Source organism: Drosophila eugracilis, unplaced genomic scaffold, assembly GCF_018153835.1.
Source record: "Drosophila eugracilis isolate 14026-0451.02 unplaced genomic scaffold, ASM1815383v1 contig_2152, whole genome shotgun sequence".
NCBI lineage: Eukaryota > Metazoa > Arthropoda > Insecta > Diptera > Drosophilidae > Drosophila > Drosophila eugracilis.
The window spans coordinates 1,990,666-2,016,412 of NW_024573036.1; the positions used below are offsets into that span (position 1 = coordinate 1,990,666).

The window sequence follows — 25,747 nt, forward strand, 5'->3', positions numbered from 1 at the left end:
ACAACGACGATGTGGGTGTGGAAACAACAGAGGAATGCACCGAGAAAAACTGGTTAGTAGTTAGAAGTACTTAAGATTTTAAGTTCCCATTTATGTACATACTAAAGGTAAGGAACAGCATACCTTCGAGAAATCTGTATTTAAAGTAAATGATCATATTATAGTAACCCAATATTTCTCGCAGTGCCTGGATGAGGATGTGCTACTGTACCTGTGATATGAGGAGCATTGGCCATCATGGCCAGCTGCAGGTAGGTGTTTTGGTAAGCTTTTGGCCTTGTCTAAGCCAATGTCAAAAGCCCTGCCGCTGACAGAGAATCAGCGAAACAGACAGAGGGAGAGGGACTACGGCTCGAGAAAGACAGGGCTAGGGGGAGGAACATTATGACACACATCGTTGGTCATAAGGTTAAGCTGTTTTCATCGCACTCCCACTGAATGAGGCGGCAGCTGTCGCCATCAAAGTCAAAGTGCTGCAAATTAGATTTTTATGTTAATTAAAAAGGTACGCACACATTCTAATAAGCATTTCCCAGGCACACACACGCGCGCCTGAAATCTGATTTTCCGTCTCATTTTCGGCAAATCAATTGGTTGGAAATGATCTTAATTCGCTTTCGAAAAGTCGCCAAGCGGCAGACAAATCGATGATTGAGTGAGTGCACTGAATGATTGAGCCGTAGACTGAAAGAATGAGCTGAGCTCAAGAGCAAGTCATTGCGCGGGGCGGTGTCTTACGACAGGTGAGAGGTGAAAGGTGAGCGATTAAACGACAGAGATTCCCAACAGCTTATTGAGAGATTAACCCTTGAGTGAGCGGAAAACTTTGGGGGAAAATTAATAGTTTCCTGAGAAACGAGTGGGGATATTACAACGCTTAATCACTCTGCTAGTCAGTTACTCTTTATTAAGTATACTATGTTATAGATAGTTCGATGTTATATTATTCGAGATAGAAATTTTGGATATCTTATCAAATCCAAGGCAATAGATTAAGGAATAACTGTGTATTTAATGCATAGCTTCGTAGCAAGTTGAACTTATGTAATTAAAATTCAAAATCGAGAAGGCAGCATAAATAAGCTTTACCCAAGAAGTCAGACAGACAGAGGAGAGATATATAGAGACAAATATTTCCCCACCCAAAAGCGAATCAAAGAGTTGTCAACTTGCAAGTCAAACATCCCCGTAAGCCAAAGCCACTTGTAAAGTCAAAGTCATTCAAAATATATGCATACTTCATTTCATAAATTACGCTGGCATTAAAAGCGAGGATAGACATTACCGCCCCAGCAGCCCGGCAACCACTTACCCACCCATTACCAGTCCGAAACGAACTTCTCAAAGCAATTGATGCGCAACATAAATCTTCGAGCATGTGAAGAGTGTTCCTCCAGTTCCACAAAGTCAGCCTGAAGAGTGGGCAGGGAAATGCCTGGGAGTTTCGGATTTCAGGAGGAGCAGGAAAAGCGGGAGAAGACGGAAAAGCGGGGGAGGACCTATCAGTCGCTGCTATTTATCATTTAGGTACTCCTGCCGGTTAGTCATTTTTTCTGCGGCATCTTCCGTTCGGTGTGAGTTATTGCAATTCTGCAACAATTTTTCTTTCGAGTGCCGTTGGCCACTTCAAGACTTTCATATCAAGTTCAGTTTGGCGAGAAAAGGATTTGAAAGCGGAACGACGGCAGGTGGTTCATCTATACTTTCCCCTGCACTGAAATGAAAAATGGCTACCGTTAGTACGTAAATTCGGGAGCCATGGGTTCAGTCTTAATCAATTTCGATACTAAGGTAAAATACTTTTGATTCGGAATCGAAATATTTATAATTTGAAATATTCATTTATTATCTAATATATACTTTTTCCAGTAGCCTAAGTTAAGCAGATTTACTTACCGTGTACCCATCACATCTCCTCACGGCTGTTTTGTGATTTTAATGCCGATTGACAAGGAGTAGGAGCTAGGGAAAGGGCCCAAGGAACGGAAACTGAGACTGAAGACTGGTTAAGTCAGTGTCAGGCTGTGTTATCCTCGCTGTCCGTCCATCTGCTCGTCCCGGACGGGCAGTGTCTTGGTAATGGACTTGGTACTTTGCAACTTGCCCATTCAAAATGTGTGTGTAAGAAGTTTAAATCGCATCCAGCGGCTGGGGCAGAAGGGCCGAGTGGTATGAAGGAGCCGAAGGACTGCGATGCTCACACTTGAATAAATACCGGGACGAGCCGGATGACGATGGCGATGCTGTCATTGCAATTGCAAATAAATAAGAAAGCCGGGCGCAAGGATGCCGAGGAATCCAGCAAGATGGGCGACAAAGTTGCCCAGAAGCACAAGTGGGAGGTAGGGAGCTTAAGTTGCTTGTAATAAAATTGCTGCGAGGACTTGAGAAAAGTGCAAAAATGAAGTGCACAGATGCTTATCAACTCGGTCTCTGCCCCTGCCCCTTTCCCGCCCCCATTTCCTTGCTTTTCTCCAACTGCAATCTCTGCTTTTCCTCAGTCAAGTTGCAGATACTTTTGCTATGATTTAACCGACACCTTTCTGGGGAAAAGTCGAGGAGGAAAGGCGTGAGGCATCCAGCTGGAGCCTGTGTGGGTGTCAAAAAATGAGAAATACCTTCGGTCCGAAGGCAAGGCTACACGGTGAGAAATCTCTACTGCAAATATTAGAAAGTTTGTGGGAATCAGAGACAAAATCGCTGCCAATTAAACAAGGCTTCAAGTTTTCTCACAGTGCTTTCATCTGCTTTCATTTCGGGTAAAAAGAAATGCTAAGTAGTCTGTCCGTAAGTCGGATGGCCAGGATAGGAAAGAAGATGAGGGGTTTTCCAAAAGCAACAGGGAGGGGGCGTGTCAAAGCTCATTACTTGTTGTCATGTTGCGATTACGTTGGCAAAGCTTACGTTACGTAAATGTAATTCATAGCCATGTGGGATGCGAGGGGTTCGAGTATATACTCAAGGACTTCCCGGCAATCGCACAGAGAAAGAGAGAGATACAGAAGCACAGGTACAAGGGCATACAGCTATCCAGCAACTTCGGTGCCATTATGAAGTGTCTGCTCCTGTTCCAAGCATCTCCCATCCCGTGTCCTGTGATGTATGGCTGTCATTTCACACATGCGAGGAGCCGGGGAGAGATTGTCTGACTGATTGTGTATGGGTCTGGATCTGAACCGGCGTACTACGGTCCTGTCTGTGTGATAAGCCTTTGCTAACTAGCTGCCTGCTCACAGATTTGTAGCAGTTACTAAAAGTTCACTTACGGCAAGAAGTCTCAGCTAGGATAAGAGCGGTAAAAACCAAGGCGGGATGTGCAGTGGGCAGATGGAAAGAAAACAGCAGTCAATCCATAAGGCAGCCAACTGGCTGGCGCTAATGTGACTTTCCCTCAACGAGCACGTTTGTAATTTCTGTTAGCCATTTGTTAATGGAAACTATTCTTCCCCACCCCCTAACCCACCCTTAATTTGTTCGCCAATAAGTGTGCTACACAGGGTGGGGTCCTTTTCCATTTCCACAATTATCGGTTAATTAAAATGAGCTCGCAAACGGAAATAGAAAGAAAAGTTTTACATTCGGTTTTGATGCCCAGCAAAATGGAGTTTGATCGAATGCGTGTTAAGAAGTATCTGGTTGCAGTGTAGAAAAATAAAGTAATATTGTTTATATACGAGAAATTTTGAATTTTAAAAAGGGAATTCGTGTTCATGTTGTTAAGAATTTTCACCATGGAGGCCTCGATCTGATCACAAGCTCTGAGCTGATATCCCCTCGACAGTTACCTCCATGGCTTATCATTACCCCGAGTCCTTTCAGGGCATTACCATACACTCGTAGGAGAAAAAGTAAACTTTGCCAAAGCAAAAATTGTTACTAAATGGTTTATGCACACATGGAAGCCGGCTGGAAAAAAGGGAGAAGAATAAATAACCGAACAGAGGAAAAACAACAAGTTAGAGGAGCACACCGAGCTGGGAAGGGAAAATAAATGCAACATGTAATGATTGCAAAAGTTATAAAACGTAAATTAAGTTGAACGAATGAAGAGTTACCGACCGAGCGCCGGCATAATGTAATGAAAATGGGAAAAAATGCCACGAGGAAAATTCAGCCGACACACAGAAGCCAACATGTTCGCAATGTTGTTTTTCCAACTTTTAATGCGGGGAAGCTGCCAGTGCTGAGGAAAACTGTTGGGGAAAACTATGAAATTAACTGCTTATTAAGGCCAGCCAGAGAAGCCTGTGATGGATTCCGATTCCTCTCCTCCATGCTCCGTGCTATGGGCTCCGTGGACTAGGGACTACAGCTACTCCAAGTTTGTCAAGTGAAACTTTCTGCCAAATGGCATGGAAAATGTACCACAAGCGGGAAGCATCATTAATTATTTTGCTCATTAGCGTGTGTAAGAGACATTACTAACCAGGCGAAATCCAACAGCCAGCGCAACAAATGCTGCACAAGAAAACTCTTGAAATTTTCTTAGTTAAGGTCTCGGTTTCCTGTCGCATCGCAGACATCCTTTTCCTTCCTCCTTCGTCCCTCGTCCTTCGTCCTGCGTATCTGTGTCGTGTCAAAAGCAGCAAATGCTGCAAAAAAAACTGCAATTGAAAATGGCACACAGAATGTAGATGAAGCGCTGAATACGTAAAGTGTGCGTACGATGGCAAAGTTTTTGGAGTGCCAATGCCCTGTATCGATTGCCCAGCGGAGGTATGCTGAGACTTGCTAGCAACGTTACCAAGAAGAACACATTTTTCACAAGAGTGATACCTCCGTTTAATTTTATTTCAGTAATATCAATTTCCAATTAAACATCGTCTGCCTGGCAAATGAAAAAGTTAAACTGGGCACAGTTGGTATCGTTCATTTCGCCGGAAATTATCTCCACACAGTCTTCTTTGCCATCGTAGTTATTTGGTTGTCCAGACTTCCAGTTGAAGAACTCGACAGTATTCCCTGAGCCATCATGCAAGTAGGTGCCCTTCACTTCGTGGTCGGTGATGCCCAGCCAATAGTTTAATCCCGTTGTCAGTTCAGCTCCAACGGCTTCGAGTTCCTCCTGGTTTTTAAAAGTGGCCAAAGATCCACCCATTGTACGACAAACTCTTGAGGCGTTGGACCAATCCGCTTTAAAATACCTCTCAATGTAGATTTTCCTTGACCCGATCAGTTCGAACTTCGGATTATATATACCCTCCCCTGGAATTTTGGCTATGACTAGGTTTCTCTGTACGGCTGCCAATTGGTCGCCCGCCTTCGCCTCCAGCGCCTCAATCTTGCCCAGCCTTTCTGCGAAGTCTTGCGGTATATAATTCTTAAAGGCAGCCAGCAGATCTTTTTGGTTCTTTTCCAAATTGATCTGCACCTCTAATTGGGCTGCATTTGACTTCTGTGCATCCACCTGTTTGACCTCCATACCGTCCACTCTCTCTTTTAAATCACTCAGAGCTCCATCCTGGATAGATTCCTCCATTTTGATCTGCATCCTCTGCAGCTTGTCCTCTAGTGCACCCAACTTCGACAGGGTTTGGTTGTGAAGAGCAAGGAAAAATTCGTCTCGCTGCTTGGCGATGTAATCTAGTAGGGGCAGCATTCTGGTCGTAAGGTCTTGCAGTTGATCTTCAGTTAGACACGCTTTCGAAGAGTACGCCTGGCATCCATCCAGATTCCAGACAGTGAGTACTAATAAGCAAAAAACTTCGAGCTTGCTCATGATTACGCGTTTGACCATCAGGGGCGACCGTTTGCTGTTAACTAAGTTCTTCGATTATTCTTCGTGTTTTAAATAGGCATCCAGAGAGAAGGAGATGATAAGAGTGTTTATTATTGGGTTTTTTCTCGGAACGCAAAATCGCGCAAACATTATAATCAAAGTTAGGAAGGTCATTTCGTATATTAACAATCAGACTTGCGTATATAAATCGTTCATACTTTACTTTAGTATGAAAATGAATTCGCATTAACCGCATACAAACAGTTTTAAATGGAAGAATAAATTCAAGTTCTGGGCAACTCACAGGGTATAAGCTTGCTTTTGGGTATCGTTCATTCGATCTTACAAGTTGCAGAACTCTTTCAAGTTTGGTAAAAGCAATTGCAGAAGGCAACAACCAAAGTTGCAATGGCAGCATCAAGATGTCGTTGCTGTCGTCATCGTTGTCTGTTGCGTCACGTAAGAGGGCCAAGAAGGGGCAAAGGGGGCCGAGAAGGGGGTCGGAGAAAGCAGGGAGGAGCATTGAAAGTCAAATCTACACAATGGCTTCAAAATGTGTGCTTAAACATTTTATTTATCACGCCAAATGCATGCATATGTGAGCAGGAAATGGGGAACGTGTGCGAGAGGGAAAAATATGCGAACTTTCTGCATCACGTTGCGGGTATTCAATGATTTTTCAAACACTTTTCCCTGCTTTCCCCCCTCGCATTTATCGCAATTGTCTGCATTTCACACTGCTTTTTTTGTATTTTGGAAAACGAACGTTGCTCTTTCCTATCTGTAGACACTTTTCTTTGGCTAAGCTGAAATTTTAAGTTGGAGTCAAGTTCTGAAAGGGGTTTGTCGGTATCTCTTAATGCTCCGATAATACTTTCTCCAACTTTTACTCTTCGGCTAAGTGAGACATCATATGAAGACATCAAGTATCTGCAAAATTATGCTTTTTCGCTTGAAGTTAGAACTTAACTTAAACTTTTGTTATTTTAATTTAGTAAGTCGAAAGCGAAACGGATTAGAAAAATCCCTGATCTGTGGTTATTAGCCATTTAATAAGATTTTTCCAATGACTAAACGATCTTGATTGCCCCAAATGAATCCTTTAAGACCACCATTTAACAGTAAAATCTTTTCAGAACTATTAAAGTCCAAAGTAATTCGTTTCTTTTAATTTCCCTTGGACTTCCATTGGCAGATCCTGACTTTTAAGATTACGAGCTGTGAAAATCTCAACTAAAATGGAAAGCTGAAAAATGAAATTAAGTGCAGCGAACCATTAAACGGCCCATAATCATTGATCTTTTAATCAATTTGGGCGGCCAATAAAACAGCGCAGAAAGCAAAATGGGCCAAAAGTCATAAAACACTGTCTGTAAATGTATACCTACAGAAAGTTCACCTTCCGCTGTGCGATTAGGGCAACTTTTAAATGGTTTTAATGTGCTTTTTATGGTCAGAAACCCAGATCCCATTTTAACCTTCACGGCATATGAGTAATGAGAGTTTTAGTGGGCGGGCCCGGTCTTTGCATTGATTTTTCGCTTTTCCATTTTCCGTTTTCCCCTTAAAAGTCTACCCTAATTACAAGAGCTGGCTGTACAGCTGCTTTTGGCCTGTCACAAGATTAGAGGAGGGCAAAGTTTCCATTTCTCTGGTTTTTTCTTTTCGGTGAAAACTTCCTTTACTCTGGAGGCTGTGTTATGACATTGTAAGCGTCCGATAAGCAAATGTCACAGAGAGGGCGTCCAGGACGCGGTCAGAAAAGGGGTCAGGGATAGGGTCAAAGTTGCAGTCGCCTTCTGCCATTTGTCATTTAAATTTCTGTGAAAGGACAAGGAAAATAAAAATGGTTGTTCGACCAAAAGAGAGGGAGGAGCCACACTGGTAAAAACTAGTTAGGCAAGAAAAAAATATTGGGCTGTTTACTAGAGTAGAATATTTCCTTTTATGGCATAACTCAAATAACTCCTTTTCACAAACCTTTAAGTGCTGATTTTAGCAAAATCTTTCTCCGAGTGCATCCAAATTTGCATCTCTTTCTGTAACTTCAGCAAGGCCCCTGCAACCTTTCCTTCAGTTTGGGTTTTATCTTCGGGACTGGCTTCAGCTCCTCGAAACGAATAAAAAAAGTTGAAGTGAAAAAGTTAAGCAATTAACAAGCTGATAACTTTTTCGGCCGACTTGCAGCTTTTCGCTTTTCTCGTCTCATCTCAGTTTTGGCCCAAAATTACCCTTGACTTTTCAGCCGTACACCCTCCAAATATGTACCCTCCCTATTTTCATGACTTTTCATTTACTGTTTGCATACAATTCGGAGTCACTTTCGAGGTCAATCCCAGTGCCTGGGGGCCCCGTTCGCTCCTATGCTAACCCCTGAGGGTTAAGAGTTTTACGAGCCAAGGGTCTGCGACTTTGGCGTAAAAGCGGCATATCCAGCGTATCCGGCTTTTATGTGCTCATACGGCGTAATTGTGGTCCCGTAATTGGTCTGACAATTGCCTCGAATACCGCTGCCCGCTTAAGTAGGATGTCAGACTTCCTATTGTTCGCGTTTATAAATACGACTGTATGCGAAAAGATATAGCCTTATCGGGCATTGTGCAGCGAGATGTCAGACAATGAACGTGCAAATGGTTCTGCAGATATTAAAAAGAGAAATTAAGGCAAATGCTTCTAAGCAGGCGAAATTCCACCATTTCTTTACCATAAATTTATTAGTATTACAAACCTCTAAACCTATTTAGCACCTTCGTTCTAACATTTCTCCTCAAAATCAAGAGTTTCCTGAAGAGATATCTGCTGCTCTGTCGTCTTAGACAGCCTCTCTTAAATGGGATTCCCCTATGATTTCTACTTCGCTTCTTAAGATAGAAAATGGATCCCGGAAGTAGAATCTAAAATGATTCATTTGCCTAAATACATACATATAAAGTAAAAAAGGCTCAAAAAAAAGTTGTTTTCCCTTAAAGAAGTTAAGTCCGTTAAATACCCAATCGACTGCCAACCCCTTTTTCGGAGGAACATTTCTGGGGGAATACACAAGCCATTTGACACATTCGCCCAGCTAATGCTAATGCACAATTCTCGGGAGTTTATAAACCAGATTTAAAGAACCAGAACGACAAGATAGCTAAGGAGCCAGTGGCAAAAAGATGGCCATCTTTATGCTGGGCCAAAAACTGACAGAAATAAAGTGAAGTTGGTCATAAATTTGCTTTTACGCCAAGATGACTTCATAAAGCGACAAATACGCAAAGCATAATGCCGAGTGCAGCCAACCCAAAAGTGGGGATAAGGAGGGGCTGGATGGATGGGTGCTGGGGCATTATACTACTATATAGGAATATGCTGGATGAGTAGGGGCGCAAAGAGGCGCCGCAATGCAGGCAACAAAAACTGTTGTGTTTTGTGTCTGGCTTGGCATTGTTGCAGAGAATGGGTGCAAAATGGGGGGCGGTGGAAATCAGGGTGCAAACGCCTGTCGCCGTTCCCAGACGCTGCTGATTTATAAGCATGGCTCAGACTCTACCAAAGAAAGGCGTTCATTGAAAAAAACATTCTTTATTTGTTGTTCTATATCGACTTTTCAGACTTAAAATATAAGGACCCATTATCAGGTGTCTCAAGCTTCTCTATAGGTTCTAAAGAATTCATTACCATAATGTTGTTCTTTTCGATTCTATAGTTAAAATTTACGGTTAACCGTTTCAATCATCATAAAACTGTGAAACCTAAGCAGTGGTGTAGTTTTAGACACCTTTTAAGAAGATTTAAGATCTTACTTTCAGAGCATGCATTTCGTTTCAGTGCACTGTGAGGCTGGGATATATGGAACCCAGCAGATAGGAGATATGCAGGCTGGGGCTTGAAGCTGAAGCCGAAAGCTGAGGTGCTGCCACGCGCATTTTTTCGATTTTGCATTGCATACTTTTTGGATGAACGCGTCGCTGCTTGGCTTCGGGGAGAGTTGTGAAAGCGGAGGGAAAGGAGGCCGAAAGAGCAGGGAACGTCTCGATTTTTACTTTGAACACAAATATTGAACGTTTACATTACTCCTTCTTCCCCTCCTTGACTGACCCCCTTTTAGCCCCTTCCCCCCCACGAATGCTACGCATGAAAGCGTTGCAAGTCAGCAACGAAGAGAAATGGCCAAAACGAGCAAAGCACAACGAAAATGGCAAGCAGCGGCAACAAAAATAATAAAAAACTGGAGTAAGGGAGCCACCCAAAAGATAGCAATGCACCAAAAGAAAAGGGTGTCGTTATTTTTCATGAATCCATCGAGCCTGTGTAAGTTGCCTACATTGAGGGAGCATAAAAAACTGAATAAAAAAGAATAAGAATATAAATATAATATATAATAAAAGTAAGATTAGTTCTATTTCATTCGCAGTTTCTGCAAGTGTAAGACTGGAGTGCGGAAAGCGAGAACGGAATTGCACGGAGAAACGGGATAGGAAGAGGGAAAGAGAAAAGGACAGGAACAGGGACAGCGAGAGAGACAGAAACAGAGGAGCTTACAAGCGCATTTCGATTATTGTTGATGTAATCATAATTTTTCATTTCCAAAGTAAACGATACCAGGCCACGCCCTTCCCCCTTCCCTACGCCCTTTTACCACTCCCTTGTTCAACCCATAAAGAATCGACGAGAATTAAACGAACTTTTCATTTATTTACACGAAAATCATGAGAAACGCGTTTAAAACGCGCACCGCGTCGATGATTTAAGTAAACAAACAGCAGGCGAAATTCGAATGGTGTACTAGAACGAAGATGGAAATACTCTAAGATTATGAATGTAAGTAAAGTTACAATATCTTATCGAGAGTAATGTTAGTAACACGAAAGTATAATTTTTAAATGATAGTATTACTCTAATAGCAACAGTCTTTTAAACCAAAATTAGAGTTTGAGGTCTTTCGGTTTGGACTCCCTTTTAAAAACGTTGAAAAGTATGCTTCGTTTATAGTTTTTCTTAATGCCCTACTGTATGCAGTAGGATACCGTTCTATAGGGTAGAATAAAACTCACAGCCCGAGGAGGCGGATGCCACACAGTGGGCGGGGCAGGATGACAAGGCCAGGCAGAGATTTTCGGTTTGGATCCGACTGCGGTCACAGGGGAGGATTTTGTGGGGGATCCGGGTGTGAAAGAGGAAGAACTGCCGGCTGTCTTGCATCATTAATTACAATTTGAGCTGCACACGCAGAGCGGAGACTCGCGATTCGAGGGAATTCACAGCTGAAAGGGGAAGAAAATATCGAGACAAGCTGCGAATAAAAAAGGCCAGTAAGAGCGATACATAACCCAACCCAGGACATTTTGCCCGGGAGCCTACCATCCACAAATATATTGGGCACACATACACAGGCATATCTCCGACACTCTGTGGCTGCGCTGACATTTTAATTGCACTGCATGACTCCCGTAATTCGCTTAATTAATCAACATTTTTGTGCTTATCAATATCGGAAAGAGTTTTTAAAGGTTTCCGTTGAGAAATCGTTGTGAATATTTGCCCGACCAATCCAATATTAGTCTTATATTTTTAAAGAAATAAATAGAAAATTACTCGCTTGGTAAGTTTTTCCTTGTTCTTTCCACTTTTTCTTAAAATCCAATCCTACCACAATCTCTTCAGAGAAAAAATAGTAACTGGAAATAAAAGCAGAAAATTATCGAACATTTAAGTTTTAAAATATTAAAGTATTATGTTAAAGAAATCCAGTTTTTTAATAGCTTCATAGTTTCTCAAGCAGCTAAAAAGAATAACTTAAGGTTATTCAAAGAGAAAAACAATGTTATATGGCTCACATGGCGTATGAGTATTGTTCCGAATTCTTAATATCCCTTTAAGAAAGTTTGCACTAAGCTTATAATTTTAGGCCATTGTGATGGTGCTGCTTAGCTAAATGCGTAAACTAGCATCGTTGCCCACATCAGCTGAGCCATAAAATCCGCACACAAAGGCATTTGCGGATTGCATGTGGGTCAAAGTTGGGATGGCGAAGGAGTTGGAACGCAGGTAGCGCGGGTCGGTAATTTTGCAGTAATTGAATCCCTCAAAGCACTCAAAGTGCGAGTGTGAGAGGGACAGCCAATTAGAGGCACTGCGATAATATTAATGTGAAGGCGGTCAGCATTGCTGAGGTCTCGGCCTTATCGCAAATGCGGCGAATATTATCTGCGATAATGAGAAAACTAATTGTGAGCTATGCAAATGTGGCAGCTCCAGATGCACCTGTCCATGTGTGTGTGTGTGCCCGGAATTACCAACACTGCTCGAGTGTGAAAGCAATTAGATTTGATAGGTTATCGGGTTCATTTGAATAAACGGAAATTGCACCCACATGAAATGCTAAAGAGCTTCTGGTCTATCAAAAAATATCATGCAAATTGAAATTCAAATCTTCTTCTTTTATAAGTAATTCTTTTAAAAAATATATGCACGAAGATTTTAAGTCTTTGTTCTGAAATCACTTACAAGAATTGTGTTATTAAGAAGAAAGGTCTTTCTGAATGAATCTTTCGGACTAGAATATACAAAATAAATAGAGATTTCAATCACATTATAATATCAACTAATATAATATATCAACTATTATCGTTTAATTAGCACTGCAAACTCTTTCGAGACACGATTGTAAGTTGAGAGCCAGTGAGTTTTCATCAATTTTGCAAACGCCGGCGGATTCTTCTCGTGTTGCCAAAATAGGTTGATGAGAAGGTTGCAACTTGAACTCTTAATTGCCCTGTCAGCGGTGTCGATCTCGTCTCTAAGCCGTCGCCCGTCTCATTTCCACACATCCACTACATCTCTTTCAGTTCCTACACTTTCATTAAAAATGTCCCGAAGTATTGACAAAAATCCTAAAACCCAGAGGAACTTAAAATCAGTGATAAGGGAAAACACATCTTTCTAAAGGGAATACAAATGCGAAAAAATATTAAATATAAACTAGTTACAGGAATTTTTCCTTTTTTCCCAGGTGTATATTCTCAAATTGCATTTGTGTTGGCAACTCAGTTTGAGTTTTCGTGTCAGCTGATTTAGCTCCACCTGAAACTTAAAGATGCCGCACTTTCTCCTCAACTGCCGCCAAACTCTCTCCAATTTGAATTTCAAATTGTTGCCTGTTGTTCTCGTTGCTGTTGGGTAAAGGTGTTGAGAATAAAAATGAATTCTGGCGAATTTGGAGACCTCCATCCGACGACTGGGAAATGCAGGTAACTAACAGGTGAGTGGGAAAAGCGTGGAATTGTCATCAACTGACAGCATATTGGGGTACTTGTGTCAATGATAAGCAATTCATTTGAAATTAAAGTTGGTTTCTGTTTAAAGCTTTGATATGGTGTTGGAATTTGACGACCTTTTGTATCAATCACATGCCTAAAAACAATTAATATAATAATTACTTAATGGAACAAAATTGCATATTTGATATACTTAATCACGTTCAACAACCAACTAACTTTTCAATCCAATATAATCTTAAAAACTTTAAACTGTTGTTCCACAATTTAGTCACGTAATTTGCTTTCTCTTGTGTTACTTTCTTTCTGGCGCCCACAAATGCAACTGAAACCGCAATTTTGATTACCAGATCTAATCAAAACTGCAACCAAAAGGGAAGGTGAAAATCCTCTTAATGCCATGGTTTTCCTGAATTCTCCAGCTTGACCTTTTGTTAGATTGCACTTTGGTACTTTTCCATCTGCTTTTAATCGAACCTTCTTCTTCCAGCCTCTCAGTTTTGGCAGCTCACAACATAAGCTCTATCTGGCACTCTCTCCGTTCCCATCTCCCTCGTTCGCAGCAGAACCGTTACTTGTGTAATTTGCAGTTCAATTACCTCGCTAATATGAGATGTCGATATGTTCGCACTCCTCCCTGTCTTTCCTTAAGCTAGCACATCTATATGGGGAGATATCCCCTTCCCCACCGCTTGTAACTCGAATTCGTTAATTATTTTGACAGTCGACCATGTTGACAGCCGCAAAAGTGAACCACATGAGCGAAATGCGTAGAGAAAGGGAACTTGATTTTCTATTTCAGAAAGGGGAAGAGGGAATACTCTAGATAAAATATATATAAGAGTATGTGCCATTTTAAAGTCACATCAAAAATGTTCGAATTAAAACATTATCCCATTATTTATTTCATAATTTCAAATCTGTTCCTTTTTTTAAACAAATTCAAATTGGTGCCCTTTCGGTACGACTCTCTTGAGTGAGAGTAAGCTCGTCAATATGGAGACACCAGAGGTAACGACTTGAGAGGTCCTGTTGTGGCCACATGAAACTTGCATGAGGCCGTCTGTTGTCCTCCCATTCCGTAATTCGTGTGGCAGCCACAGCCATTTCGGCCAACCACTGATTATGCCACATCTGAAATGGACATGTCAAATTAGGGGGAAGTATAGGCAAGACCAGATACATACGTTGATCAAATATCCCGAACTTTAACTTCCCAGCCTCTTTACTTGCGACTTAAGCAAAGTCAAGTTTAAACTTCTTAAAACTTGGCCACTTCTTATATTAAATTAATACTAAATGTAGGTAATATATGGCATAACTCTGCTAAATCGTTAAAGAAAATTGAATTTTCTTAATGAAGAACTTTTTGACTTACATATCAAGAATACAAATATTACGCCAAGGAAGTGACTATTTTCAGTTTTTTCAGAATTATGGTTATTTAATTAACTTGCTTAAAAATATCTACAAAGATCGAGGGTGTTTATATGTGGACCCTGCCATTGGGGGCCTCAGCAGCAGTTCCCAGAACAGCCAACCGAGGACGATGCCGTAGGCCAGCCAACCGAGAAGCAGCCGCCGATGCCGCCACTAAATGATGGAGATTTCATTGACATCCTGCTTATGCTCGTTGTTGTGGCTATTGGCGATAAAGTCCCGCCGCAAGGAGTTCCAATTCGGGTCGGGGTGGTCCTTAAGGAGGCTCCAGTTGGGCGAGGGCACATCCGGCGAAAGCCAATTGAAGTCAGCCACATCAGTATAATTATTCTGGGACTTATTGAGTCCTGAAGCTAGATAGTCTGCCTCCAACTCCGGATAATCGTAGTTGAACTCGCCGATCTCAATTCCCTTGCAGTCCTCGATGATTGCGCGACAGGTGACATGCAGATATATTCGGATGGACCTAGAAGAATGCAATCGCAGCTGCTGACAAGCTATGGAAAGGGTGCAGTCATCCAGGTTCTCGGCGAAGAAGGATCGTGCGATGGGTCCACATAGCAAAGTGCATTTAGAGGCCCGGGAAACCTGCACAGAACCCGGATGACCAAGTAGTTCCACCAAACAGTGGCTGACATTCGAAATTGTGATATCCTGACCATTTACTTTACTGGATTCCAAGACAATATGTTCATTTTTTCGATTCGCAATGGTCCAGCTAAAGTTGGAGCCTACTTTTTCCGGGAGTTTATTCAATTTCGCATCGACCGCGTCCTTATGTGCAGTTGTTTTTTGCTTCGTCGCTGTCTTTTTGCCACTGAACCCAAATTTCTTTTTGGGCATCAGGCGTTGGCGGGTTTCGTCGCTGGCGGATGTTAGAGTATTCAGAATATTCTGACACGATTTGATCTTAAAATCGGAGAGGAACATGGTGGAAGCTGTGAGATATCGCTGCATGTCCTGTATCTCCAAAGTTATATCCGTGAATCTCCTCGCCAAGTCGGTGGGCGTGGCATCGTCGCATTGAATATTTTTCAAGCGCTGCTCTATATCAATGGTTCTTTGGCCGAAAGTCTGGGAAAAGTAGTCAACGCCCTCGTTTTGTACAGATTCCTTGGATTTTTGTTCGGATTTCACATCCAAGTAGTTTTGTCTGTCCTTGTTCCTCTTGTTCAGCCGCTCGAGGACCTGGTCCTTACGATTTTCCGAATCGCCGTCCATGTTTTGGCCTGTCAATCGTTAAAGAAAATCTGGTTAAAAATCAATTTCAAGAGGAAAACCAATTTTTTGGTTCTATGAATCACAGATGTTGTTGTTTTACTTGGCAAGTTGCGCAGCTGCAAGAAAATTCGCCGGAAATGCGATTTCTCCACTTGTATATACCTTTCCCTTGATGATTTATGTATCCCTTTATCAAAATCCTCTCAGTGTCCCTTTGTTTATTAACTGTTTAAATTTATATTATATTTATTTTGTGCAGCTGCTCACAATAACAAATGTTGTTTTACCAACGTGAATGGCAATAATAAAAATACTTATACTAAAAAATACCAAAAGCTTATTCAGCGCTCTGGCAACACCAGAGAAATTGGCGACGGCGGAAAGAAGAAGCATGTCTGCGCCAAATTCAAATTCAAATTTGGAATTCAATCGAATTATAATTGTTTATTTCTATCAAAATAACAGTGAAACCGTTCCAAAAATAAAACTCAATTTTTCCTGCTCTCTTTCATTCTTTATTTTCAATCAAAACTACAGGCAAACATTTTTAAGAAGCGGTCAATTTAAGGTGGCGGTGTGTGTTGGGTGTGGTTGTATTGCTTAATTGGCTTACAACTATCCAGGTGAACATATGTACAATTGAATTTAGTTAAATACATAAACGTAGTATGTAAAGTTATATATGTATAAGGTTAGGTGTGTGCTTGATGTGTGCCCTATTGCGTGCAAATGTCCTAAAAAGCATTTGTACTTCTAATTTGCATTCTTCGTTAGCAACATTTCAACACTTAAGTACTAGAAAAATATTAAAGACATCTTTAATCCGCTCAGATTTTTGGTTGATCTTAGTTACTCGTTTGGATTTCTGTTTCCTTTGCATCCTGCTTCCTGATTCGGTTTTCGCTTCCGCTTCTCCTTTAAGGCACATGACACATTCCTGAATATGATGTGCGTTTTCATAGCAGTAAATATTAGATATAACACGTTAAAACTATTGACTACACAAAGATTTGAAATTCACTCGCAAGTTTGCGTTGGAATTTGTGCTCCATATTGTTTGGGGAATATCTTCGTGGGACGAACAAATTCCAATTCTACAATGCATATGACCAGCAAATGACTAAAAATTCCACCACGACCCGAAGATCGCGGCCAACAGAAAATCGTACACCAAATAAAAGTTAATTTCTCGGAAATGTTTTCGCGCATCTTCATATATAGATCGTAAGATCCTCCTTATATAGATCATGAGAGCTCTCCAATGGGAGCATTCTGCAGCCACAGATCATGTATGAAGTTGTATAGGTTATCGCTGACGGCCACCTATGAATGATTTGAGGAAAGATTTTACTGTCTTTAATATGAAAGTCAATATTCTGAACTCACTTTGTAGGGCGTGGGGTTGAGCGTGCGCTTGTGATCATTGCGCAGCGTCTTCAGTGAGATTTGTACCTTCTCCCGAACCTGCTCCAAAGTTGGCAACTGCTGGCAGATCTTGCCCGACTTCCAGTACACCTTGTACAGCGATTCCACATGCGAGGGTATTACATAGGCGCGTTTCGACTCCTGGAAGGGATGGCGGCACAGGACCTTCTGACCCACCGCTGGCGGTGGCTCCGACACCTTCTGGAGCAGGTCAATCAACGCGTGGCCATCGGCGCTATACAGCCGGTAGGCATTCTTGTTGCCCGGCATAGTCACCTTCTCCACGTCCTGGCTCAGCTTGATCCTCGGCTGGCCGTTAATCTCTACCAGCTTGTACACACATCCAAGGGCGGGCTGTCGCTGGCAGGTAACTGGAAAGTCAATGCAATTAGTCCGGAGTTAGCATATGATATAGTTCACACAGACTCACCCAAATGCGTGCCAATGCCAAAGCAGTCAATCTTGTGTCCCTGCTCATTCAGGCTCAGGATTGTGTCCTCATTGATGTCGTTCGATGCCACAATGGTCAGCTTGTTGAACCATGGGACCTTGAACCGCTCCGCCACCTTCTCGAAGGTTTCTCTAGCCAGGCAGGAAAGGTAGGCTAGATCCCCAGAGTCGATCCTAATGCCCAGAGCATGGTAACCCAGGTCATTCAGGGCCAAGGCCACGGCACTGAAATTCAGCAGGCCGCTCCTACAGAAAACAAAGCAAAGTAAAATATTCAGTTATCAAGATTTCGGCCACCATCAAGTGCTGCTTGGTTTTTGGTTTTCAATTCAACAAAATAGCTCTCTCATATTTGCTATACAATATTTTTGGTTTTGCCTCTAATTTCAAAGCGAGAGTTACACAAAAAACAAATGTTTCGAAAGTGGGGTGGAGCTAAAAAACGTGTTTGAGAACCCAAAGTGGTTCTTTTCGATTGCAGGTGCGGCTCTTGGTGTCGGAAAATTCAGCCGATAAAACGCAATTTTCTTATTGGGGAGCAGCACAAAATGTCGAAGATTTTCGGTTTTTGTTTTCAAGCCATGCAGTGTGCTCTCTCGGACGTTTTTTTTTAAACTATGTACAGGTTATATAATACTAACGAAAACATATTTTGGAAAATATCCAAGTTGGTTGGAGAAAATATTTAACAATACGAACTGGGGACGGAAAACAAGAAAATCGAAGTCCGAAAAAATGTTATAGAACTCAAAACTGTGAACTGGGGACGAGGACAAAAGAACGGGGTTAAGTCTATGACGGTATTAGGGTGAGTCAGTGCGGTTTTGTTTGGGTTTTGGTTTAATTTGTGTGCTTAAAACAATGTTCATAAATCGGAACATACAGAAATGTTTTTAAAGATATTTTACTTTACAGTTTCACTTTAAAGAAAATTCATAAACTCTGATCTGACTTCTTAACATTAATCAATTAGTAAAAAAAACTTTAATGTTGACCATTTTCGTTAACTTTTGTTTTATGCACCTCGATGAGAGTGAACTTTAGATCGTTTATCTGTTGCTGTAATTGTTTCTTTTCGAGTGGGTGAGTAGATGCCGTATGATATTATAGTGTTGTTTCTTGTTTCATGTTGGCTGACTGTTGGAATTGTTGGGTTGTTGTAACAAGAAAACGTGTGTTTACATACCTCTGCCAAAATAGTGCCGGAAGTCATTTGTTTACTATGTTAGGCTCGTAATTCTAATCGTTTTCGATATTTTTATGGGGATCTGATTCGGGTTCGATTAATGATTTCGTTTTATTTGTTTCACATTCACATTTAGGACGAGAAAATAAAAAGCATAATAAACGAAATTCAGTTAGAAAAATAATGCTACGGAAAATGTCAAATGATAGCTTAGCGTGTTAGTATAAACTGTGAGACCAAAAAAAATCAACATAAAAAGTTAAGAAAGCAAAGGGGGAAGGCAAGAATAAGAATTTGAAAAAATTAAATAAATTAACTTCACCTGTTCTGGTTGGGTTTCTGTGATTTAAAATTTTGCCACAATTATTCCCTGTTAATGGCGAATGACTTGGGGACCAATTTCGTAACACCAAAGCGGGGGACATATACATAGACATATAGTCATATATCAGCTTAAATATATATATGTATATGATGAATATAATTTTGAATTTAGTTGCTAGTTTGTAGTTAATATATTTCCATGTTAACATGCAAGCTTACGTTAAGAAAATTAGGAAAATTAGAGCTCTTAATGACTTACTAAAAGGAGGGCTAGCAACGCTTTGCTTAAAAATGAAACTAAATGAAATAAATTGAGTTCTTGCCAGCCCTAGTTAGTAATATTTGATGATGGGTTAAATAGACAAGGAAGTTGGACTGAAAGCTTTGATAAAGCAGAAGAAAAATGCTGTTAGAATGCATAAATGATTAAGAAGACGATGATGTAAGTTGAGATGACAATGGAAAGATAGAGGAAAAGTCTTTTAAGTTTAATTTTCGCCTATTTTAAATTTTTTCTTTTCTATTACTCATTGTTTGGGCTTTTTTCGATTACGACATTTACCTGAATGACTTCTCGACATATTTTGGAAGGTATGCAGTCCCATTGAACACTGTTGTTGTCTTTGGAGTTGCTGTTGCAGTTGCAGTTGTCGCAGTTGTTGTGCTGGTTTTAGTTTCATGTATCTTTGTATCTTTTGGCTTGGGCGACATACTGCCGTTCTGAGCAACACCATTCTGATGGCCATTGGTCTTGTGGCCATTCGTTTGGCCATTACTCTGGCCATTCTGGTGGCTATTGGTCGATGGCTTTGCTTTTGGCGGACTGTTATCATTGATAAGCTTGGGTTCTGTGTGGCCTTGCTCTGTTTCTCGGCTGTTGGATAATACTTTGGATTATTACTCAAACGAAAAACCAAAAAGAAAAGCTCACGGTCGGGAATGATCGGGGGTATGGCAGACATTTTTTCTATGTAAAAAGTTGACTTGATTGACTGTTTAATAGTTACTCTTGTTGGGTATTTTATCTGTTTATCTGGCTGGTGCACGTCTCGAGTGTCTCAAATACAATATAAAAAGATCAAAGAAACCCATACTCAAAAATAACAGGGGTAAAAAGGGGGCAACGAGGAGAGTTACAGAATAACAACACAAACTAAGGATAAACCGAAAACTAAAACCGTTCCGAGAGAATCTGCCTAGAAGCAAAATACCTCTTAACATCGTACGTATCGACAAGGGCCATGAATCCATCAGGGAATGCGATGGCATATGACACCATCGCCGCCAGCTCTCCCTCGCTGGATTCCTCAGTGGATACGTCTAAGAGATGGGACAACATCGCGCGGTGCCTAACGGCGTGCTCCAGAAGATCCTCCATGATGCCTGCAATGTATCAGATTAGCAAGATGGTTTCTCCTTTCTCTTATCAATGTATTATCACCTGTTTGCTTGTGCTTGATTAGACGGGTCTTGAGCTCTCCAATGCTACTGAAACTGGTAATGTATGCATGGGCATGGGTTCCTTTAACGGGGATGTTGAAGAGCTTTCCGGCCAGCACGTTGGAGGTGCCATCGAAGCCACCTAAGAAGTACAGAAATACGTATTATATACATGATGGGAAGGTATTTAAAATGTAGGGGGACGGGATCCAATTATTACCGAGAACCAACCGTACTTATAACCTTTAAAACTTTTAAATACCCCTTAATGGTGCTATGTCATTATATTCTCTGTAAAGAGCGGAAATTCCAACGTTAAGCATTTCAATTTTGTGGCCTTTTCCTTCAGTTATTCAGGCAGCCGAAAAAAGAGGCCTTGGCAGGAACCTTGGCGGTAACCGGACGGCGTGAGTCACGCGCACGCGAAGCCATCCATTGATTTGATTCTATATGGGGGATATATCCCAAAACCCAACTACAGCGTGGAACGCATTAAAAACTTTAGGCGCCGCTTGCCAAACAAGCGGCGGAAAAACAAGGAAAAGTTACGATGTGTGAGCGCCAATTGAAAGGCTCCGCAGCAGATGTTCCTGGGTTCGAACTGGTATTCGATGGGTGCCTGGCACCGATATTCCATATACATGGACACCCTCGTGGGCGTTGCGTGTGCCACCCACTTTGCGGATTTTACTGCTTTCGGGCGCATTTAGTTTAACACATAAACAAGAGTTCTTGAACTTTGTCGCAAGAGGGAGAGGAAGTAGGAGATGGCGGAGCCAGAAGTGGAGGAGAAACGGAAGTCTTGATGAAGGCGGAGAATTACTCATGGTTCGGGGGAGGGCCTTGAGAAATGGGCAAATCGGAAATCAGAGTCAGCCAAGCCTCAGCTCCTGACAGTGACACGTGCTTTGCATGCATGCACATCATAAAAGTCAGCCAGAAAGCAATATGAAAATCCCCGACTCCCCCTTCATGCTGCTTCCCCCTTGAAGCGATCAATGCATGTAGGTGGTGTACAGGCTATTGAGATACCCTGTGAAATAAAGTTGTTAGTAAGTCTATCTTCTGGATCCGAGTAGTCATGAACTGAATTACACCCCTGGAAAACAAGCATAAGCAGGGGATGCGCGAGTCTTTAGAATAAAAGATCTTAAACGAATATGAGGTACTATGAGCTTAAAATTTCAACCCTAAAGCTTCATCTTGCGTTATACTAACATCGTAATACCAAGACCTCTTGGCCCATAAACTCCTACCGAAAGAATGATGAAAGACTCTCAAAAAGAAAGGTGACTGGGCCTAAACTTTCCACGATTCCTGACGATTTCCATTCCCCTATTATTTTTAATTGATAATGAGATGTCAGCATGCAATTTGGCAATGCCGAAAAAATGTTTATATCGCACACGGTTGACCTTACTTGTCACGGCTCTACAGAACTCCATGGGATTCGGATTCAGGTTCATATTCAGAGTTTGGGGCGTGTGAAAGTTAATATTTTATGGTGGTGCTCAGTACCTGTGTAAGAATATTTCGATGCGGATAGACCGCCATCTGGTCCCTGAGCACGACGCAGTCCAAATTCCAATAGCTTGACATGTTTGCCAGCTACCATGCGATAGCGGGCTGCATTGGTGGCCATTAAGCTGCATTTGGGTGGCAAGAAGAGGTGGTATTAGGAAGGTTCTAGGTAAATGAATGCTATTCTTACCTGGCATAGTTCACCAAGGTGAGAAGAGTCGTCTCCAGCAGCTGGACGATGATCAAAGGTCCCTCAATCTTAATGATGGGAACTCTGAAAATAGAAACATGTTTTATTGACTTTATGAGCTTCGATAAGGTATCTTTACTTTAGAATTCTTTTTCAGAATGCAAGGTTATCTTAGCCCATATACATTTATATTAAGATAGCATGTTTGCCTCTCTTTAACTTAATTTGAATTATCATGAAATATCTCGAGACTTGATAGCTGCAATGCAGCCTACATATAATAACCATATAGTAATTGTGGGATATAGTATTTGGTGACTTTGTTTATGCTTACTCTAAAATGATAGTCAAGAATTAAATACACATTTTAAATTGTACTAATCACATTTTAAAAGCACAAAATATTACTATCTTAACTTTGTAATAGCTATTAAACTTTAGTTAAGCGCAAGTTTTAAGCATTCGCTATGGTTATATAAAATAATGCGCAGTTCATGAACTGCGAAAGCTAAACTCATGTCGAAAGAACTTTTAGTTCCAGTTTCTCAGCCAGATATTCTATTGATGCCATGCAAACCCACCGTGGAAAGGCTACTGTGCCCTCATCAATGGCATACAAGGTGACATCCCGCGCCGTCAGATTGCCGAGGTACTCAAAAAACTCGTGCTCGATGCCCTCGGGCAGTGTTTGCTTCAGGTATTCGATATCTGAAAGGCGCCCAATCAAGTTGATTAACTTATTTGAATCAAAATAAACATATTGTAAGCACTCACCGCTTTGGGAATAGTGGAAGCTATCCAGGAATTTGAGGCACTCCTCGAGCCCGGCGAAAATCGTGAATTCACCGTGGAATGGATTGTTGCGAAAGAACAGATCGAAGACCGCTGTGTCATCGGTCTTATCGGATTTCCAATATGCATAGGCCATAGTTATTTGATACAAATCTGTAATATTGTAGTTATATACATTTATTAGTAGTCGGCATTATTAATATTTGTCAATAAAACAGTAAAACTTCATCAAAGTAAAGTAACAATTCAATATAGTAAACAGATATATAAAACAGTTTAAGCTATGATAAATCCACACAATATAAACTTTATTGTATCACTACTTAGTTCATGACCAACTTAGGTAGGTACCCCTGTACCTGCATAGTAGCAAAAGTGTTGGCCCAGAATGGTGGCAGATAAGATAGTCTGGAAAGTCCATAGCTGATGGTGGCAATTAACGCCACCAAAATGAAAAAACACAAGCCCGCGAATGAAATGCAAATTCTTATCTAAGTGCAAAGACCTAAAGATCGTTTTTTATTTATTTGCGCTCGTGTCTGCCTTGCCTAAAAATATATGCTGGGTATATATAGATGGGAATACTCGTAGAAGCCGACATAGGGATCGCATAGCGCGCCAAAATGTCTCTGCCTAAATGTCAGCCGGTTTTAGAGTTTTAAGAAATAAAAAAAAATACTTCCACATTAAGTCATTTGGGATTTTTTGTTTGAAAATTGTATATTAAAAAACAAATTGTCATAAAGATGAGAGAGTATGTCAAGGATGAGAAACTTGTTCGTACCTCAATACAATCTGTTAATAATTTTCCTTTCTGTAAACTTAAAACTAAAACTGTAAATAAAATAAAACCCTACAATGTTAGTTTTCCTATAAAGGGAATATATTAAGATTAATTATTTAATCCATTATTATATTATTTTTCCCATTAGTAACGTAATAACATAGTCAGCCATCTGTTGGCCATAAATATCTTGGCTAATTACCAGTGAGCAGAGGCTGGACAACTCCATTCTGGTTCATCCGTCCGCGATCCATAAACTGGCCGCCCGCACAGCTCAATTCACGGTCGTTCATTTTGTCGCCGATCTGTGGAATCTCGCTATATATTTATATATATGGCTTTGGGTTTTTGATGAGCCAGTTGGTCCGTAATTCTATTTAGTCCGTTCACACGCGACTCGTTTGCGGGCAATCAACGTGCCAAATAAACAAATTAATTGTTGGCTTATTTATAATCGAGCCAAAGCCGTTGAACTTTTGTTTCTGTTTATCTGTAAAAGGCAGAAAATTGTTTTGCAATTGACGCTGGAGAATCACTTAAATGACGTAAGAACGCGATCTTTCTCGCGCTCGTGTAACAGAAATTTAGAACAAACATGGAAAAATGCAATTTAAGCAATATACTATATACTTTGCACATAACAAAGCTTGAATGAAATGCAAAGACTGTGAAATACCCGGTAATTGGAATTATATGTTTGTTTATATTTCCATTAAGTTGTAAACTACTATCAATAAAAGGCTTTAAACTGTGTTTAACAACTCATCAATAAAGATAACAAGTATTTGAGTTAAGCAATTCATGAGTTATTTCATATCTTCTGAATTACATTTTTACTTTTCCAGCAAAGGGTATTTTAAATAAATCGGAATGAACACTTTTAGGTATCTATTTCACAACCACCGGGTCACAAACTGAAAAACTGAAACGCAAAATAGCCAAAGTTTTGAAATGCTAATGAAATACGTGCTAATTTGCATAGCGTTGAATAAAACCCGATTTTTATGTAGCGAGGGCTAGGTTATCAATTAAACTGACACGATTTCAGGCGCTACTATGATAACGCGTCAAACGTTTTGTTTTCCACTCATATAAGGATCACTTTTAGCGGGCTGAACTTTTCCGTTTAGCTTTTGAAGTTGAAATGAATTTGAAAATCGCAAAAGCAAACGGGTTAAACGACAGAGAGCTAAACTCTCGTAGAGAGAAGTGGCCGAGAGAGAGCAAAAGAGCGAAATGCAGTTTTTGTTTGCTGGGAGAATTTGTTGATTTTTGTTTTTGTGTTGCCATTGGCAGCCGGTTGATTTGGTTTTCCTTTTAGGTTTTATTCGATTCAGTTGTTGTTTCTTTCAGATTATTGGCAAAAAATGTTAGATTACACACAACGTGTTGCTGCATGTTGAAGGTTGCGTGAAGGTCGCGCAACACAGGCGCACGCCACGCACACACACATAAAACGGGTGGAAAATGAGAGAGGGGCGTCAGAGCCATCCCCCTAAAAAGGCAGGGGAGTGGGTGTAGGCGGGAGAATTCTGTATGCACTTTCACTTTTCTTCGCACACTTCAATTCAACTTTTTTAATTGGGCGGCGTTTGACTTTAGCATACTGAAATTTTCATATTTCATCAAGAATCAGCTTGTGTTTTCATATTGGCTTTCTGTTATCACCAACTTATCAACTCATTTATCACATTTATTTACGTTTTTCTTTATTTTTCATCCGCTAACTACACGAAAAAGTAAATTACTTTTAATTCATTCAGAGAACGCTCGCGCACGCTCTTCTTCTTCTACGGCGAACAGCTGATTCCGCTGATATGTCTTGAGCAGTGATGCTGAATCGGTATCGTTCCCGTCACATTCAGCCATTTTAAAGCTAAATCGCGGAACTAGCGGAAGGCCAAATATTCTGGCTTTTTATAAAAATATCCGTTAATAAAAACTCGTTTTATAAAGAAATCATTTCCAGATCGAACAATATTAATAATAAAAATGAAAA

At 40.8% G+C, this 25,747-nt stretch overlaps 3 protein-coding genes across 9 annotated transcripts; all 3 read right to left on the reverse strand.

Annotated features, from left to right (window-relative positions):
- Positions 1-4,773: 4,773 nt before the first annotated feature.
- On the reverse strand, positions 4,774-5,599 carry LOC108110434 (accessory gland protein Acp29AB). Its single transcript, XM_017219501.2, has one exon. It carries the CDS (start codon positions 5,597-5,599, stop codon positions 4,814-4,816), a length of 786 nt encoding a protein of 261 aa, XP_017074990.2. The 3' UTR covers positions 4,774-4,813.
- Positions 5,600-14,398: 8,799 nt separating this feature from the next.
- LOC108111223 (tubulin-specific chaperone C) lies at positions 14,399-15,919 on the reverse strand. Of its 2 annotated transcripts, none has more exons than XM_017220624.2 (2): positions 15,799-15,919; positions 14,399-15,644 (listed from the first exon to the last, which is right to left on the reverse strand). In XM_017220624.2, the coding sequence occupies exon 2, from the start codon at positions 15,634-15,636 to the stop codon at positions 14,569-14,571; it is 1,068 nt and encodes a 355-aa protein (XP_017076113.2). In that variant the 5' UTR covers positions 15,637-15,644; positions 15,799-15,919; the 3' UTR covers positions 14,399-14,568. The 2 variants fall into 2 exon arrangements, with proteins under 2 accessions (XP_017076113.2, XP_017076114.2); XM_017220625.2 differs by having other exon boundaries at positions 15,737-15,919.
- Positions 15,920-16,128: 209 nt separating this feature from the next.
- On the reverse strand, positions 16,129-25,561 carry LOC108111022 (nicotinate phosphoribosyltransferase). Of its 6 annotated transcripts, none has more exons than XM_017220336.2 (12): positions 25,497-25,561; positions 23,951-24,238; positions 22,947-23,117; positions 22,754-22,880; positions 22,173-22,256; positions 21,980-22,107; positions 20,463-20,603; positions 20,233-20,404; positions 19,584-19,895; positions 17,492-17,757; positions 17,023-17,432; positions 16,129-16,959 (listed from the first exon to the last, which is right to left on the reverse strand). In XM_017220336.2, the coding sequence occupies exons 2-12, from the start codon at positions 24,039-24,041 to the stop codon at positions 16,882-16,884; spliced, it is 1,980 nt and encodes a 659-aa protein (XP_017075825.2). In that variant the 5' UTR covers positions 24,042-24,238; positions 25,497-25,561; the 3' UTR covers positions 16,129-16,881. The 6 variants fall into 6 exon arrangements, with proteins under 6 accessions (XP_017075825.2, XP_017075829.2, XP_017075826.2 ...); XM_017220340.2 differs by lacking the exon at positions 25,497-25,561 and adding an exon at positions 25,440-25,463; XM_017220337.2 differs by lacking the exon at positions 25,497-25,561 and adding an exon at positions 24,787-25,095.
- Positions 25,562-25,747: the final 186 nt, after the last annotated feature.